Source organism: Dreissena polymorpha, chromosome 10 (assembly GCF_020536995.1).
Source record: "Dreissena polymorpha isolate Duluth1 chromosome 10, UMN_Dpol_1.0, whole genome shotgun sequence".
NCBI classification, from domain to species: domain Eukaryota; kingdom Metazoa; phylum Mollusca; class Bivalvia; order Myida; family Dreissenidae; genus Dreissena; species Dreissena polymorpha.
Window position 1 is genome coordinate 87,035,442 of NC_068364.1, and position 18,298 is coordinate 87,053,739.

At 37.1% G+C, this 18,298-nt stretch overlaps 2 protein-coding genes across 9 annotated transcripts in view; one reads left to right on the forward strand and one right to left on the reverse strand.

The window, feature by feature from the left end:
* The window catches only part of LOC127847563 (histone-lysine N-methyltransferase PRDM9-like), a 32,351-nt gene extending 27,841 nt beyond the window's left edge, over positions 1 to 4,510 (forward strand). For 3 of the 7 annotated variants that reach the window (XM_052379570.1, XM_052379569.1, XM_052379567.1), the window contains 3 exons: positions 1,241 to 1,406; positions 2,178 to 2,279; positions 2,872 to 4,510. In XM_052379570.1, the coding sequence (XP_052235530.1) occupies positions 1,241 to 1,406; positions 2,178 to 2,279; positions 2,872 to 3,962 (1,359 nt within the window). In that variant the 3' untranslated portion in view covers positions 3,963 to 4,510. The remainder of the gene's footprint in view (positions 1 to 1,240; positions 1,407 to 2,177; positions 2,280 to 2,871) is intronic. The other 4 variants (XM_052379571.1, XM_052379573.1, XM_052379572.1 and 1 more) reach the window with 4 other exon arrangements.
* Positions 4,511 to 8,729: 4,219 nt separating this feature from the next.
* Positions 8,730 to 18,298, reverse strand: part of LOC127847565 (trehalase-like) — a 230,371-nt gene continuing 220,802 nt past the window's right edge. For both annotated transcript variants that reach the window (XM_052379574.1, XM_052379575.1), the window contains exons 5-13: positions 14,850 to 14,937; positions 13,826 to 13,926; positions 12,941 to 13,033; positions 12,520 to 12,759; positions 11,303 to 11,562; positions 10,770 to 10,987; positions 9,975 to 10,196; positions 9,573 to 9,626; positions 8,730 to 9,208 (exon numbers count right to left, since the gene is read on the reverse strand). In XM_052379574.1, the coding sequence (XP_052235534.1) occupies positions 9,050 to 9,208; positions 9,573 to 9,626; positions 9,975 to 10,196; positions 10,770 to 10,987; positions 11,303 to 11,562; positions 12,520 to 12,759; positions 12,941 to 13,033; positions 13,826 to 13,926; positions 14,850 to 14,937 (1,435 nt within the window). In that variant the 3' untranslated portion in view covers positions 8,730 to 9,049. The remainder of the gene's footprint in view (positions 9,209 to 9,572; positions 9,627 to 9,974; positions 10,197 to 10,769; positions 10,988 to 11,302; positions 11,563 to 12,519; positions 12,760 to 12,940; positions 13,034 to 13,825; positions 13,927 to 14,849; positions 14,938 to 18,298) is intronic.

Sequence of the window (18,298 nt, forward strand, 5' to 3'; positions counted from 1 at the left end):
TTGGTCAAAGGTAAAGGTCACAGTGACAAAAAAGATATTCACACAATGGCTGCCTCTACAACTGACAGCCCATATGGGGGACATGCATGTTTTACAAACAGCCCTTGTTCTAGTTTGAAATACATGATTAATTGAACAGTCTAAATAGTTGAAAAATTAAGAGCTTCATTTGAAACAAATACATAATCTATCTAGCAGTCTATTAAGCAAATGTAATGTTCATTATGCCACCGCATTAAAGAGGCATTAAACATTGTATTTGTCTGTTTGTCCCTCTGCATGTCTGTTCATCTGAGAGCTCGTATTTTCAGCTACTATTTAACTTCTGGGTTGATCTTATGCAAACTTCAAAAGTTAATGCCTTTAAATAGCAACCCCCTTATCACAGATTATCTGATTATTGATCTGGAATTCAGGGAAATTCCAATACCAGTGCGACTTTTTCTTTAATAAAAATCGTATTTTATATCCAATAACAACCAAATGTACGTTTATTCAAAGCTGACAAAATTATATTTCGAATGCACTAAAAATCACTTAGTTTGTCTATCCCTCGGCGGTTATTTTCTATTCACAACAACACAGAAAATCTATACTACGCCCCTCCCACTGATAGCACGATTTCATGACCGACGCGCGTGACAGTGGTTCTCTTTGTTTTCATTTGCGCGTATTTTAACCCTTATGAATATTAATGAGTGTAAGAATAAATTTCATAATGATGTAAGCTGCATTTTTCTAGGACTTTCCTTCGCTGAGAAATAGCCCAAAAACTTTGACATCCAAATTTCGGGAAGTTAAGGAAAATTAGACAATGCTGAGTATGTTTTGTTCGTTTGTCTACTGAAGAATGTATAGTTGATTTGTCTGTGTCCAAACATATGTTGTGTGGGCATTGGTGTCTGTGACATATTTCTAGTTAATATATTTTCATATATTATATGTTCTTTATAAGCATACTAGCGTGTATAGATTTGAAATAAGTATGTTGTTTAAGGATGTTAAGTACTGTACTATTTTCCATGAATGAAACTTAAAGATATAAATTACTTCGTTTATTTGTGCTGTAGAAAATAGTGTATTATCATTACCACTGGTGAGTGTCGAAATGCATTGTTTGGTTATTGTACTAACATTTTGAATGTGGCTCTTAATAGCAAGTATATTAGGTATCATGTTTTCTTGTGTATCAATCTTTTTTACCTGTTTGTTGTTTATTGTAAGATTCCATGCTATTCAGATCTATAAGGACGGCAAAGCGAGCAACTTTGTGGATGCCCAGGACAAGGCCACCTCTAACTGGATGAGATATGTGAACTGTGCAATGACAGAGGCAGATCAGAACCTTGTAGCATTCCAGTATAAAGGAGGCATCCATTACTGCACATTCAAGCCAGTTTCACCAGGTATATACATGTTGTATGACTAAAGATATGAATACTAAATTTGTGGGCTGTCTGATTAGAGTAGTCTCACATTGAAAACATGGGTTCCATTTCCCTAACCAGCGCATTACAGTTTGCTTGATTATCACCATACAGGAAAGGTGTATTTTTCTCTGGTACTCTTGTTTACCTTACAGCACAAGACCACACCAATATTAAATACCTTAGAGTATGAAATAAATGGTCGGAAATTGCAGCTATTATTCTAAGTGCTGTCTTTGACACACTCCAGATCCTCGCATAATGCAGCCTCATGCCTAGAAAAACCTCCTAAATGTCAAAATATACACAACACTGAATGTCAGGTGAATCCAAGTTTTTGGGACACCCGCTTCTCACTAGTATGTATTGTTGGGACTGAGAACATGTCGCAGCTATTGTGAACAGATACAAATACTCATTATTTTTGTGTGGAACTTGACCAGCTTGCTTTTGTACTGTTCCAATTGTACTTCAATTTGAACCATATAACATTTTAGATATATCTTTTTAAAGTCATTAATAATCGAAACCTTTACCTTCCTTAAAGCCTATATTTCAGTCTTACAATCAAAGCTAGATTATGTTGAGCAAATAAATGACTAATAATTTTATGAATTAAAAATATATATACGCATATTTTTTCAGAAACATTTGTTACAAAGGTCTATTTAAGAAATTTAGTGTCACATAAAAAAGTTCAACATTTTCACATTTTTTAGAAGTAATATGTTAATATTTCTATTTCTACAGAAGAGGAACTGCTTGTCTGGTACGGAGATGAATACGCCAGAGAACTAGGCATCATCAGAGACAAGAATTTGCTCTTCAGACCTAAATATGTCAATGGAGAAGGTTTGTTGTCTGTTTTGACAGGTTATCATGACATAAAATAACTGTTTACTCTGCAAGATCGATTCATTAATGTTTTCATAGTATTGTTTTGTTGATAGGAGCAAAACATATATTCTGGATTCAAATTTCATACATAATTAGTATTTTTGTTATGCCCCCCCCCCCCCTTCGAAGAAGAGGGGGTATATTGTTTTGCTGGATGTCGGTCTGCCAGTAGACCAGTTCGTTTCCGATCTATAACTTGTGAACAGATTGACCGATTGGCTTGATACTTCACATGTGCATTGACCTTGGACAGTAGATGACCGTATTGAAATGAGGGACACAAGGTCAAAGTTACTGTCACAATAAGTGTGAAAATCGTTTCCGATCAATAACTGGTCAACCAATTGACCGATTGACTTTATACTCCACATGTACATTGGCCTTGGACAGTAGATGACCCCTGAATTTGGGGTCATTAGGTCAAAGGTCAAGGTAACTGTCACAATAAGTGAGCATCAAGGCCCTATTTTGTGGGGCATATGTCTCCGACCCGGGAACTCTTGTTTATATAGTGCCCTGAATATCATGTTAATATTGTTATTTTCAGAAATTTTCCAATGTGTGTACTGCAAGACAGCATTCTCTAGTGCAGTCCCCTGTGCGCGTCATTTGAGGAAAATGCATGGTGGTGATAAACTTACATCCAATGATATGCAAGTGCTGGACCAGTGGCTTCGAGAAAATGATCAAACATATCTTAAAAAGTATTCAAAACATTTAAATCTCACAACCATTAACACAAAGCTGCACAGTAGTTCAAAAGTTAAACATAATAAAAGTCACATTTCACAAAGTGCATGTGAAAAGCAATTAAAATGTGCAATATTACAGAAGAAGAACATAGAAAATACTGATGAAAAGGAGTACAATCGTGAGGTGTCCAACTATACTAGTAATAACCGAAGTCACATGAAGACACACATGAGGCTACAAACAGGAGAGGGACTTTACAAGTGTGAGGTGTGTGGTTATGAATGTTACCATACTGGCAATTTGAAGACACACATGAGGATACATATAGGAGAGAAACCATATAAGTGTGAGGTGTGTAGTTATGAATGTAACAATTATGGCAATTTGAAGACACACATGAGGAAACATACAGGAGAGAAACCATATAAGTGTGAGGTGTGTAATTATGAATGTAACAATTATGGCAATTTGAAGACACACATGAGGAAACATACAGGAGAGAAACCATATAAGTGTGAGGTGTGTAATTATGAGTGTACCCATATTGGCAATTTGAAGACACATATGAGGATACATTCAGGAGAGAAACCATATAAGTGTGAGGTGTGTAGTTATGAATGTAGCCGGAGTGGTATGTTAAAGACACACAGGAGGATACATACAGAAGAGAAGCCATATAAGTGTGAGTTGTGTGGTTGTGAATGTAAGCGGATGGATTCCTTGAAGAGACACATGAGAATACATACAGGAGAGAGACTGAACAAGTGTGAGATGTGTGGTTATGAATGTCACCAGAGTGGTGACTTGAAGTCACACATGAGGATACATACAGGAGAGAAACCATACAAGTGTGTGGTGTGTAGTTATGAATGTAACCAGAGTGGAACCTTGAAGAGACACATGAGGATACACACAAGAGTGGGCCTGCACAAGAGTGTTCCTTGAAGATACACATGAATGACATGATGATACATACAGGAGAAAGACTGTACAAGTGTGAGATGTGTGGTAAAGCATTTTACCAGAGTGGTCACTTGAAGACAAACATGAGGATACATACAGGAGAGAGACTGTGCAAGTGTGAGGTGTGTGGTTATGCATTTAACCGGAGTTTTCACTTCAAGAAACACATGAGGATACATACAAGAGAGAGACTGTACACTTGTGAGGTGTGTGGTTGTGAATTTAACCATAGTGGTTCATTGAAGACACACATGAGGATACATACAGGAGAGAGACCGTACAGTATGCATGTAACTAGAAAGGTAATTTGAAGAAACACTCACTGGCACAAACAGAAGAGATATTACCAGTATGAGGTGTGTAGTTATGCATGAATCCGGAGTGGTTACTCGGAAGACACACATAAGGATACATACAGGGTAGAGACACCCTCGTTGGGTTAAAACTTGCCCCGTCCTGGAGCTTTTATGTATTAATTGTATCGTATGTATAAATTATTGTGAAAACTTCAAAAATCTATGAAACCATAAGGCACAGAGGTTAGTTTTTTCTGTACCAAGTTCGTTCACAACATGCTAATGTGTTCCTTTTATTTATATTGAATGCTTAAAATATCACTGAAAGCGCAAGGCACAGAGGTTAGATTTTTTGCAATTAACATGGCATGATGGTCCTCTACCGATTTTGCACAACTTGTTTCCCTGGGTCAAAACTGGCCTTGCGGCGTGGTAACTTGTTTCCTGTGAAAGTCTTCACAATATTTGGAAAAAAAATGTGGGTACGAAAAATAATGTGGGTATGAATATTTTGGTGATGAAAAAAAATATGGGTACGAACATTTTTGGTACGTAAAAATTATGCAAAAAAACATAATTGGGTACGAAAAAAATTGAGTACGGAAAAAAATGTGGGTACAATAATTTTGGATACGAAAAAATGATGTCAAAAAAAAATTAGGTTACGAAAAAAAATTGGGGTACGAAAAAAAATTTGGGTAAGAAAAAAATGTGGGTACGAAAAAAAAAATGGGTACAATTTTTTTTATTAAGAAAGATGAGGTACCTTTTAGTATACCGGGGTACCCAAAAGTATCATTTGAAAATCGGTGTACGGTGAAGTATACTTCAAAGTACCCGGGGTACGGGGAAGTAGTACCCGGGGGGAACTTGACCAATTCAGCTGTAGTGTATGTTTTCGATTCTTGAAATATTTGGTGTTTTGTTTTTATGCCCCCCTTCGAAGAAGAGGTAGTATATTCTTTTGCAGATGTCTGTCTGTCGGTCCGTAAGTCGGTCCGCCCACCAAATAGTTTCCGGATGATAACTCAAGAAAGCTTAGGCCTAGGATCATGAAACTTCATAGGTGCATTGATCATGACTGGCAGATAACCCCTATTGATTTTCAGGTGACTAGGTCAAAGGTCAAGGTCACAGTGATTCGAAACAGTAAAATGGTTTCAGGATGATAGCTCAAGAACCTTAGGCCTAAGATCATGAAACTTCATAGGTACTTTGATCATTACTGGCAGATGACCCCTATTAATTTTTAGGTCATTAGGTCAAAGGTCAAGGTCACAGTGACTCGAAACAGTAAAATGGTTTCCGGATGATAACTCAAGAACGCTTAGGCCTAGGATCTTGAAACTTCATAGGTACATTGATCATTACTGGCAGATGACCCCTAATAATTTTCAGGTCACTAGGTCAAAGGTCAAGGCCACAGTGACTCAAAACAGTAAAATGGTTTCCGGATGATAACGAAAGAATTCTTAGGCCTAGGATCATGAAACTTTATAGGTACATTGATCATGAATGGCAGATGACCCTATTGATTTTCAGGTCACTAGGTCAAAGGTCAAGGTCACAGTGACTCGAAACAGTAAAATGGTTTCCGGATGATAACTCAATACGCTTAGGCCTAGGATCATGAAACTTCATAGGTGCATTGATCATGACTGGCAGATGACCCCTAATAATTTTCAGGTCACTAGGTCGAAGGTCAAGGTCACAGTGACTCAAAACAGTAAAATGGTTTCCGGATGATAACTCAAGAAGGCTTTGGCCTAGGATCATGAAACTTCATAGGTACATTGATCATTACTGGAAGATGACCCCTAAAAAAATTCAGGTCACTAGGTCAAAGGTCAAGGTCACAGTGACTCGAAACAGTAAAATGGTTTCCGGATGATAACTCAAGAAGGCTTTGGCCTAGGATCATGAAACTTCATAGGTACATTGATCATGACTGGAAGATGACCCCTAATAATTTTCAGGTCACTAGGTCAAAGGTCAAGGTCACAGTGATTCGAAGCAGTAAACTGGTATATGGATGATAACTCAAGAACGCTTAGGCCTAGGATAATGAAACTTCATAGGTAAATTGATCATGACTGACAGATGACCCCTATTAATTTTCAGGTCACTCGATCAAAGGTCAAGGTCACAGTGACTCGAAATAGTAAAATGGTTTCCGGATGATAACTCAATACGCTTAGGCCTAGGATCATGAAACTTCATAGGTGCATTGATAATGACTGGCTGATGACCCCTCATAATTTTCAGGTCACTAGGTCAAAGGTCAAGGTCACAGTGATTCAAAACAGTAAACTGGTATCTGGATGATAACTCAAGAACGCTTAGGCATAGGATCATGAAACTTCATAGGTACATTGATCATGACTGGCAGATGACCCCTATTGATTTTCAGGACACTAGGTCAAAGGTTGAGGTCACAGTGACTCGAAACAGTAAAATGGTTTCCGGATGATAACTCAATAATGCTTAGGCATAGGATCATGAAACTTCATAGATACATTGATCATGAATGGCAGATAACTCCTATTGATTTTCAGGTCACTAGGTCAAAGGTCAAGGTGACTCGAAAAACTAAAATGGTTTCCGGATGATAACTCAATAATGCTTTTCCTAGGATCATGAAACTTCATAGGTACATTGATCATGACTGGCAGATGACCCCTATTGATTTTCAGGTCACTTGGTCAACGGTCAAGGTCAGAGGTACTCGAAACAGTAAAATGGTTTTCGGATGATAACTCAAGAACAGTTAGGCCTAGGATCACGAAACTTCATAGGTACATTGATCATGACTGGCAGATGACCCCTATAGATTTTCAGGTCACTAGGTAAAAGGTCAAGGTCACAGTGACTAAACAGTTTAATGGTTTTTGAATGATAACTCAAGAACGCTTAGGCCTAGGATCATGAAACTTCATAGGTACATTGATAATGACTGGCAGATGACCCCTATTGATTTTCATGTCACTAGGTCAAAGGTCAAGCTCACAGTGACCTGAAGCAGTAAAATGGTTTCTAACGTATTCACACAATGGCTGCCACTACAACTGACAGCCCATATGGGGGGGGGGGGGGGGGGGGCATGCGTGTTTTACAAACAGCCCTTGTTTAGTATTGAGTCTTACCTAACATTGAGTTGGAGGATGAATGTGTGCATGTTCCGAATATCTGCATTACAGGCATGTCATATTTTCCAACTTAATCCCCGAAATTTTGACATTCAGGCATACAGCCATTGTGTACACACCGGTCTTACTGACCTGTGTACTAACGCGAAAGGAATTGTGGGTAGCACTTCTTTTACGAGTGAAAGCGAAAGTAGGTCAGGTAACCGTACTTCTGATAATCGCGATCAGTCTTTATAGAGATTCCAAATCACATTTAAACATAATTAAATAACATTTCTTTAAACAATATTCCGTTTTAAACACACAATCAAAACGATTTTCTTTTCATTATTAACATTTTCATTCCTACGCAGAACTACTTTGGCGGAAGCACAATTCCCCAAACCAGGGGAATGTGATGCGTCTTAGTATAGACAATAGTGACAATAACGTAGGCACGTCACCATCTATGTATAGAATGGGCTTACAGCATTCGAATTTCCAATTGTTTAATTTTTTCGCCAATTTTAACAGTCCGGAAGTGAGCGATACCTACCCGAATGGGAGGCAACTGTTATTCGACTTAGTTGCGGAAATCCGGAATTGCCAAACTGCTCTCGCTTGTCAGCACTGGATTGCATAATTTCAATGACGTTTGTGTCTGGGCATTTTGAAACGTAGTTTAATTTATATATGATGTGTGTCAAGGATGGATTATTAAAATTAAATGTGAGAAATAGTGTTGGAAAATATACATCGAATGAAACCGGTGATATGGCATCGTAGATTTCTTAAATGCACGTGGAGACTTTACTAACGCAACACTCTTATGTGCAAGCTAACGATAAAATAATTTATCTGTGACGATCGGACGCTTTAGCACTTGTGATAGGTATGCTTTCATCTTTTTGCACGTGGAAATTTTAAAACGATATATAATTGTAATTTTATTTTATTTATATCACTTGCAGTGATTTTTTTACCCCAGGAAAACATCAACATAGATTCAAAGTCAATATGGCTAGTGTGGATATTCAGGAGTCATGTAAGCCTTTCTGAGACAAGTCGGATAAATTCAAGTTCACAAGGACACTAAAATAGTAATACAATGTATATTTATCATACCATATTTATTTTAAAATCTTTGGTGAGACAGTCAAAATATTACCTTATAATTGTGAAAAGAAATAGCCAAAAACATCTTAAAATAACTGAATCGAACCTTGCGAAGTAGATCTAATATCAAAATTATTTGTGATCTTTCGCCACGCGAAATAGTTCTAAACAATTCAAAAATAAAAGCAAAATAACAACACAAAATATCGCTATATACCTCGATTCAAATTTATTAAGCATTCTAACATATACACTTTCAACGAGCCACAGAAAGTTTTGTTTACCATATCAAAATACCAAAAACATAGACGGCTGCCATTTGTTAACTAACATAATGAGTACCTCTATGTCAAGCATGATTCTGCTAAAAGATATAGAAGAAAACTCTGGGTGTCGTGTAAACTTGTGCTTTACATGCCTTCCATTGCCTTTACACTGCTACTTCGTGTACATAGCGGACTACTTTACCATGTAAACCTTTGTGCAACTCGTCGGATAAATTGAAGAACACAAAGCACTAACAAAGTATTATCTATAGTATCGCGTGAAGAATTCCATACAGTGCACAGGCGATTGATGACGTCTCTTTCCACGTGGCCGAGTTCGCTACGTGGTCAGCGTGATAGGTCAGTTGTTTTCCGTAGCGCCGGAGCAGGTCAAGTACCACCCCGTTCGTCCAGCCGAACCCTTCCTGGATGAGAAACAAATTTTTAATGCAAGTGCATGCATGCTTTGGCGTGTTTATATGAACAATATCTCTGTATCGGAAATTGTAGTTATACAACTATTAACAAATTTAAACCAGTGCTACTGCTAGGAAATGTTGATAATATAGGGTTATTACACAAACAGGTATTATATTCATTTCTCGAACGTTCACTGACAATAGTATTAAAATACGCTTCTACATATTCTACATGTGCATCGCTGATTTTCTGTTTTATATGCTGCCCTTATACGATAACCAAACCGCCAGTGCAATGAAGGATGTATCTCACTGACAGCTTTCTATATTATACAACTAAGAATGAAGCAATCCGTGTGCCTGTTTATACCTGGACGTCGTATTCACCACCGCTTCCCCGCGATCCATAGTCTGTCACAACGTACTGTAATCATATCACAACGTACTGTAATCATAAACTATATCATTTTTGTATGAATCGGAAACTTATTTTTATAAAGTTCAATAATTGTATACATTTTAATACATCCCCATATACATGCATGCAATATGATTTGAATCATTTTTCGTGTTCTAAATTACATCCTACATAGAACATAGTAAGAGAAATTGAAAACTTTTTGTTCGTACGTACTTTTCAGAAATAGTGCAAGCTCGTAGTATAACTCCATAATATAGTTGTATATTACCAAACAATACTATCAACTGTTATAAAAATGTATAATTTTAACTTCTTTGCTTTAAATGCTTAGCCGATATGCATGACACTTACTTTTTCAAACATTTTTTTCTTTCGCTGCCAGCCGACGTAGTTGCTCTTTACCCATTGGTCAGCCAGATTCAACGCAGCTTCCCGGCTTTTGACGTTGATGCGTTCCAGTGCGGTTGTGACGGCGTCTATGAGCGGGGGCCACGCGTTGGGAAAGTCCCATTGCTGCCCGGTGTTCACCCGAGACGTCGGAACGCCGCTTATAAAGTTCAGCAAGTTGCGGCCCTTTCATAGAATAAATACGGTCGACATAGAACTCATGTCTGAGAAAGTCATACATTTTCAGCGTATCTCGTTGAATGCATATGAAATTTGACACATTTCTGTGAAGGCGCTCTTTTGCACGATACAATGTAAAACATATTTTGCGTCAGCATCCTTATAATTTTCAAGGATTCGCATTTTAAACGTTCCGTGGCAAGTAGGTATATCGCTCTTATGGGATTCCTGTTTTAAGGTTGCCATTTGCATGGACAACTAACTACTGAGGCAAAAGGTATAGCCGGAACTTGCAAGTCTGCGGGAGAAGCTGTAAAGCCAGGCGGAGGCGCGACATAACCCACCCGTGTCATCCTTGCCTACGGACTTAAAGCGTAGAAGCGTTAGAGAAGAAGAAGAAGAAATTAGCATTTTTCTAAATACAAGTATATACATTCATGGTAGGTGGCAAGTAAAGCCGTTTTGGACGACAAAGTCTGAACCGGGACGACACTTTCGCCCATCGTCGTGCCCCGTTTGTAGTACGCGTTATTTAACTACACATATCACCAACCAACACACGCGTTACATGCAATTTACCTTAAGGTAGTTCAAAACGTTCTCCAAGCCTTTGTTGGTTTCAAAACAGCCAGTGAAAAGCGGAAATAAATTAGACGGGTAGAATGATTGCCTCTGGTGTCGACCTTTTATCGAAACGTCAAACCATTGACCAGCCCGAGAATTCCAGAATACTTCCGACATCGTGCGCATGCGTGCGGAGCGTTCACTTGCATACTCCGCAGACTTGTTGTGGTTTCCTAAATGAAATATAATGTGAAAAATACACCAACCTGCTAGTGAGTATGCAAAGTGAGTGAAATCGGTGCATACAAGACAAACAAAACATTACGAATTTTTTTCCAAAGTGCAATTATGTTTTACTGTTTTATTTATGTTTACTAGTACCCTTTTATGCAGAAAAACACGATTCAAGAAGACCGACATTCTAAATAGGTATTTTTATGCTCAGTTTTATTGTTCATAATTTAACATGTTCTTTACGTGGGAGGGTTATGCAGTAGATGCGCCTGTATACATCTAACCGTTACATATTCTGTATGACTGTTGATTACCTAACATAGCAAAAAACCCTTCTAGTATATGTTCATTCCAGCACAAAACGCTGTTAAGATCCACCGGAACTACGTCAGTCGTGTCGATATACGTCAGCCACATGGTCTTATTGAAAGTCTCGTTGTAACTCGACGAGAACCAGCGTGACGAGAAATCCCAGCCCGACTCGGCTGCAGACGCCAGATTTGTGTAGACTTCCGGTGGCGCTCTGTCGGAAGCACGTCGCGCAGTCTCTTTGTCTTCTCGATACGATTCCGGCCTGTATATGTAAAACTGTTTATAATGTGTATAGATACATTATCGTTTTATCATACAGGTATACAACGTTCGTTTTGTATATGTTTTTTTGTTTGTTTGCAAACACCTTTTATCTGCGTTTGCCAGTATAATATAAAATAATTGCAAATATCTATGGCACTATTCTGAAAGCCGTTGTATTGCAACATCTATTAAAGGGATCTTTTCACGGTTTGGTAAATTGACAAAATTGAAAAAAGTTATTTCAGATTCGCAAATTTTCGTTATAGTTATGATATTTGTGAGGAAACAGTATTACTAAACATTTACCATTGTCCAATATAGCCATTATATGTATCTTTTGACGATTTGAAAACCTAAAAATTATAAAGCGTTGCAACGCGAAACGATTGAATAATTTGGAGAGTTTTGTTGTTGTCGTTTGAATTTACGAAACTACGAAGATTGCTTATATAAGCTATAAAATACTTAACATGTGTATACCGGCGGAATAGACGAGAGGGCTAATGCGTTTTTACTTCAGACTAACTCCAGGTCTCCAAGGGTCACTGGTTCGAGCCCTGGTACCGGCTACTTCTTTTTCCTTTTTTAAATTTTATTCTTGATTTTTTACTGGAGCTTTTAAGATCCATTGCTTACATTTATCAATTTAAAGCATTTAATGACAAACTTAAAAATATGCCAAAATCTGTGAAAAGGCCCCTTTAAACTGACTCACTTCTTAGTCTGTAGAACTCTTAACTCCAGTCCAAATTCTAAACCGCAAGCGAAAAAGCTAATATATAGGACATATTTTTTTTCATCTGAATGTAGATCTAAAATCTTTAACAATAAAAACAATCTTAAATCTATTGTAGTTAGGCATTCCATACAATGATAATCTAAATTAGCAACAATGAAAGTTAAGTTTCCCGAAATATCAATTAGCGAAGTATTGTAAGATGTAGGGCAACGATACCTTGGTTCATCTATAGGTGTCGCGTAACGATTCAACGTTACTGATTTTCCTCCATATTGAAAATCCACGGTTCTATTAGTATTCCAAAAAAGGTACTCCTTTTCTATGATGTCAATGTTACTTCGGATAAACTCGGTGTCATTCGTAGCATGCAGGTACAGCTGCACCATGGGAATGAAGAATGGTGGCTGTGATCGCTTCGTGTAGTACATCCTACTGCCATTAGGTATCATGCCATATCTGTTAAAGAGAAAGCACGTACATATTCAGCTTTTAATTTTCATCAATCATTTTTTACACGTTTGATTAACAAATTGTGCTTATTGATAAAATATCAGTGATACTTTGTGAAAGACATCGTGTTTGCTCAAATACATTTACTATCAATCACACATACAAACAATGAAATAATAGGCAAAACCTTGTTATTAAAGAAAGAAAATTTTGCAGCATTCCTTTAACGGTATGGGTCATCTCACAGGATAGCAAACCCTTAACCACCCAGAACGAGTCCCTGGAAAATTACATAAAGAACATATGCATCTTAAGCAAGTATAGTGCAAGTGAATTATAAATTTATTATATCCAGCTACAAGCGATCGTACAACAACCAATCGTGTTATGTTCTAACTTAATCATATTGACGTAGGCCTATTGAGCTAACGTTAATTCTATCGCTTGTTTTAAAACGCGATATATTTCAATTTAACGTCAAACAAAGAGTAGTAAACAACAACAAAAACACAGCTGAACTGCAAAACCAACGTTTTAGTTTTCAATCTTTGATATATTTCTACGCCGTTTACATAATTAACGAGGATAGCCTGTCATAATAAAAAGAATATGTCAGTATAAAATAACGAGGAAGTACATGCATATCATATTGGAGAACATTGAAGTGCTTGACAAGCCTGGTGCTGATAAGTTTCTTAGCCTCGCATGATCAGATTCATTTTTTATCGAAAACTCACCAACTATTCGTTATATATGCATTCAAATGTTCTATTATATATTAAACTTTTCTGTATAAGGTAGTTTGTACATGTTAGACATATACTGAATGGTTACCAGTAATAGGTATGTACGTATCTTCTACATACATATACATGTATAGGCTTTATTTAGTAATAGGTAACCAGTAGCATGTCTCTCGTCTCATCTCATCTGAATCGTCTATATACACATCTTCTAGAGGTTATATAGTGATGGGTAAGTTATAAGTTTCTCTGAATCTTCTATAGACACGTTAAAATGTCTCTTTGAATATTTTTTATACACATCTAAACGTTATATAATAAATGGTAACCAGTAATAGGTCTCCCTGAATCTTCCTCCGGGTACGATGAAGGGATGTTCCATGTAGATGAGGGAGTATCTTTCCGGGTGATCCTTAACGTTCCGCTTAATCTGAAAGAAAAATCGCGATACATCGACTATCTCCGGACACCGTAAGATAGATGCAATAAATCGTTTGCTGATCCAAAGTGCTGCAAGAGGCACCGCGAACATCTACAAATCGCTTGAATGATTGTATATAAATTTTTGAAGCGCAAGAACCTCTACGAGATATCAATATACCATATATTATTGATGAGAACTTTTTTTGCAAGACATCAAATAACAGCAAATAGATGTACATAACCAATGAACAATCGAGTGGTGTCCATTAAACAACGAAAATGTGTCCAGTCAATCTCGACGCACGTTGCTTTAGATCATTCCGGAATATTATAGAAGCTTTGTAAGACGCAAAAACCTAGCAAACTACAAAGTATGGGTTTTAGACTTAGCTAGGTGCAAACTCTTGATGGATTTAGAAAAGTACTTTCTTCGCGTTATTGCCAATAATTCGGCATTATCCGTATGGACAAATAACGTCGACATTATGAAGACGTTTGCGTCCGTCTATATGATAAAATCAATAGAGGCATAACATTAATCTCGAACTGTGACCGTACAGTGAATCAATATAGGTTTCGTATATCGAATTGCATGGATTCTATTCAGCTTTTGCATATATAAATCTGAAATTGTATTATTATGTATTAATTTTAGTGTAATTTTAGCGTACTTAAATGTGATAACAATACAATTTGCTAAATAAGTGAGTGATGCAAAATTTAAATTATGTAATATTGTATTCGAAATACCGCTGAGTGCAATGCTTGCTTTTATCTGAGCTGATTTACAAGTGTGAGACACATGCATTGAACTCAATCAATAGTCTGTTGTCGAACACAAATAGGTCGTAGTAAAATGGCATCATATAGGCCCAAGAAAGAAATGCATTCATGGTATATGAGCGTTGTTTTAATCACGAATATACTCACCTTCCTACCTAAATGTTTCCACATACTGCACATATCCTTGCCGAACTGTCTGTATACAGGGTCTCGCACAAAACGGAGAAATGCTGGGCTGAAAAACATTATCATGTTTAAAGTGTACAAAGTGTATAATTGTTCATTGATAATTGTATGAGGGAATTAATTAAATACAAATGTAGTTTATTAATAAACAATGGAACGTCAATATGAATGTTTTTATGATATTCTTTATATTATTCGTTTTGATATGCTCTCGTGTTTTTTTTTTAACTTCTTTGTATCAAAATAATCAAGTTTTTGTTGTTAACTGGTAAATGAACGACGATTTGAGGATTGCTATGCCCGCGTGGTTTATAGCCGGCCACAAGAACGACACACATCGAGCTACATGTGTAGTTCCTTAGGTCTGGGAGGGATAATTAAGGCTGGATTTTGCCATTTTGAACATATTAAATAGTACAAAATATACAAGCCACGGTCAGTATTGAAGAACTATCAGAACTATATACTAGCCACAGTCCACATTGAAGAACTCTCAAAACGATATACTAGACACATTCCACATTGAAGAACTCTCAGAACAATATGCTATACACAGGCCACATTGAATAACTCTCAGAACTATATACTAGACACAGTCCACATTGAATAACTCTCAGAACGATATACTAGACACAGTCCATATTGGAGAACTCTCAGGACTATAAACTAGACACAGTCCACATTGGGGAACTCTCATAACTTAATACAAGCCGCAGTCCAAATTGGAGAACTCTCAGAACTATATACTAGACACAGTCCATATTGAAGAACTCTCAGAACTATATACTAGACACAGTTCATATTGGAGAACTCTCAGTACTATATACTAGACACAGTCCATATTGGAGAATTCCCAGAACTATATACTAGACACAGTCCATATTGGAGAACTCTCAATACTATATACTAGACACAGTCAATATTGGAGAATTCTCAGAACTATATACTAGACACAGTCCACATTGGAGAACTCTCAGAACTATATACAAGACACAGTCCATATTGGAGAACTCTCAGAACTATATACAAGACACAGTCCACATTGGAGAACTCTCAGAACGATATACTAGACACAGTCCATATTTGAGAACTCTCAGAACTATATACTAGAAACAGTCCACATTGGAGAACTCTCAGAACTATATACTAGCCACAGTCCACATTAGAAAACTCTCAGAACTACATACTAGATAAAGTCCACTTTGGACACTCGCAGAACTAAACACGTATAGCAGACACAGTCCATATTGAAGAACTCTCAGAACTATATACTATACACAGTCCATATTGGAGAACTCGCAGAACTATACACGTATACTAGAGACAGTCCATATTGAAGTACTCTCATAACTATATACTAGACACAGTCCACATTGGAGAACTCTCATAACTACATGTATATACAGAACACAGTCCACATTGGAGAACTCTCAGAACTATATACTAGCCACAGTCCACATTAGAAAACTCTCAGAACTACATACTAGATAAAGTCCACTTTGGACACTCGCAGAACTAAACACGTATAGCAGACACAGTCCATATTGAAGAACTCTCAGAACTATATACTATACACAGTCCATATTGGAGAACTCGCAGAACTATACACGTATACTAGAGACAGTCCATATTGAAGTACTCTCATAACTATATACTAGACACAGTCCACATTGGAGAACTCTCATAACTACATGTATATACAGAACACAGTCCACATTGGAGAACTCTCAGAACTATATACTAGCCACAGTCCACATTAGAAAACTCTCAGAACTACATACTAGATAAAGTCCACTTTGGACACTCGCAGAACTTAACACGTATAGCAGACACAGTCCATATTGAAGAACTCTCAGAACTATATACTATACACAGTCCATATTGGAGAACTCGCAGAACTATACACGTATACTAGAGACAGTCCATATTGAAGTACTCTCATAACTATATACTAGACACAGTCCATATTGAAGAACTCTTAGTATTATATACTAGATAATGTCCATATCGAAGAACTCTCATAACTATATACTAGACACAGTCCATATTGAAGAACTCTTAGTATTATATACTAGATAATGTCCATATCGAAGAACTCTCATAACTATATACTAGACACAGTCCACATTGAAAAACTCTTAGTATTATTTACTAGATAATGTCCATATTGAAAAACTCTCATAACTATATACTAGACACAGTCCGCATTGGAGAACTCTCAGAACTATATACTAGACACAGTCCACATTGGAGAACTCGCAGAACTATATACAAGCATCAGTCCATATTGAAGAACTCTCAGAACTATATACTAGACACAGTCCATATTGGAGAACTCGCAGAACTATACACGTATACTAGAGACAGTCCATATTGAAGTACTCTCATAACTATATACTAGACACAGTCCACATTGGAGAACTCTCATAACTACATGTATATACAAAACACAGTCCACATTGGAGAACTCTCAGAACTATATACAAGCATAAGTCCATATTGAAGAACTCTCAGAACTATATACTAGACACAGTTCATATTGGTGAACTCCCAGAACTCTATACGAGCCTCAGTCCATATTGAAGAACTCCCAGAACTATATACTAGACACAGTTCATATTGTAGAACTTCCAGAACAATATACTAGCCACATTCCACATTGGAGAACTCTCAGAAATATATACTAGACACAGTCCGTACTAAAGAACTCTCAGAAATATATACTAGCCACAGTCGACATTGGAGTTCTCTCAGAAATATATACTAGCCACAGTCCACATTGGAGAACTCTCAGAAATATATACTAGCCACAGTCGACATTAGAGAACTCTCATAACTATATACTAGACACAGTTAATATTGGAGAACTCTCAGAACTATTTACTAGACACAGTCCACATTGGGGAACTCTCATAACTATATACTAGACACAGTTCATATTGGAGAACTCCCAGAACTATATACTAGACACAGTCCACATTGGGGAACTCTCAGAACTATATGCTAGACAAAGTTCATACTGGAGAACTCTCAGAACTATATACTAGACACAGTCCACATTGGAAAACTCTCAGAACTAAATAATAGACACAGTCCACATTGGAGAACTCTCATAACTATATACTAGGCACAGTCCACATTGGAGAACTCTCAGAACTATATACTAGACACAGTTCATATTGGAGAACTCTCATAACTATATACTAGACACAGTTCATATTGGAGAACGCTCATAACTATATACTAGGCACAGTCCACATTGGAGAACTCTCAGAACGATACATGTCTACTAGACACAATCCATATTGACGAACGCTCATAACTATATAATAAACACAGTCTATATTGGAGAACTCTCAGAACTATATATGTATACTAGAAACAGTCCATATTGAATAACTCTCAGAACT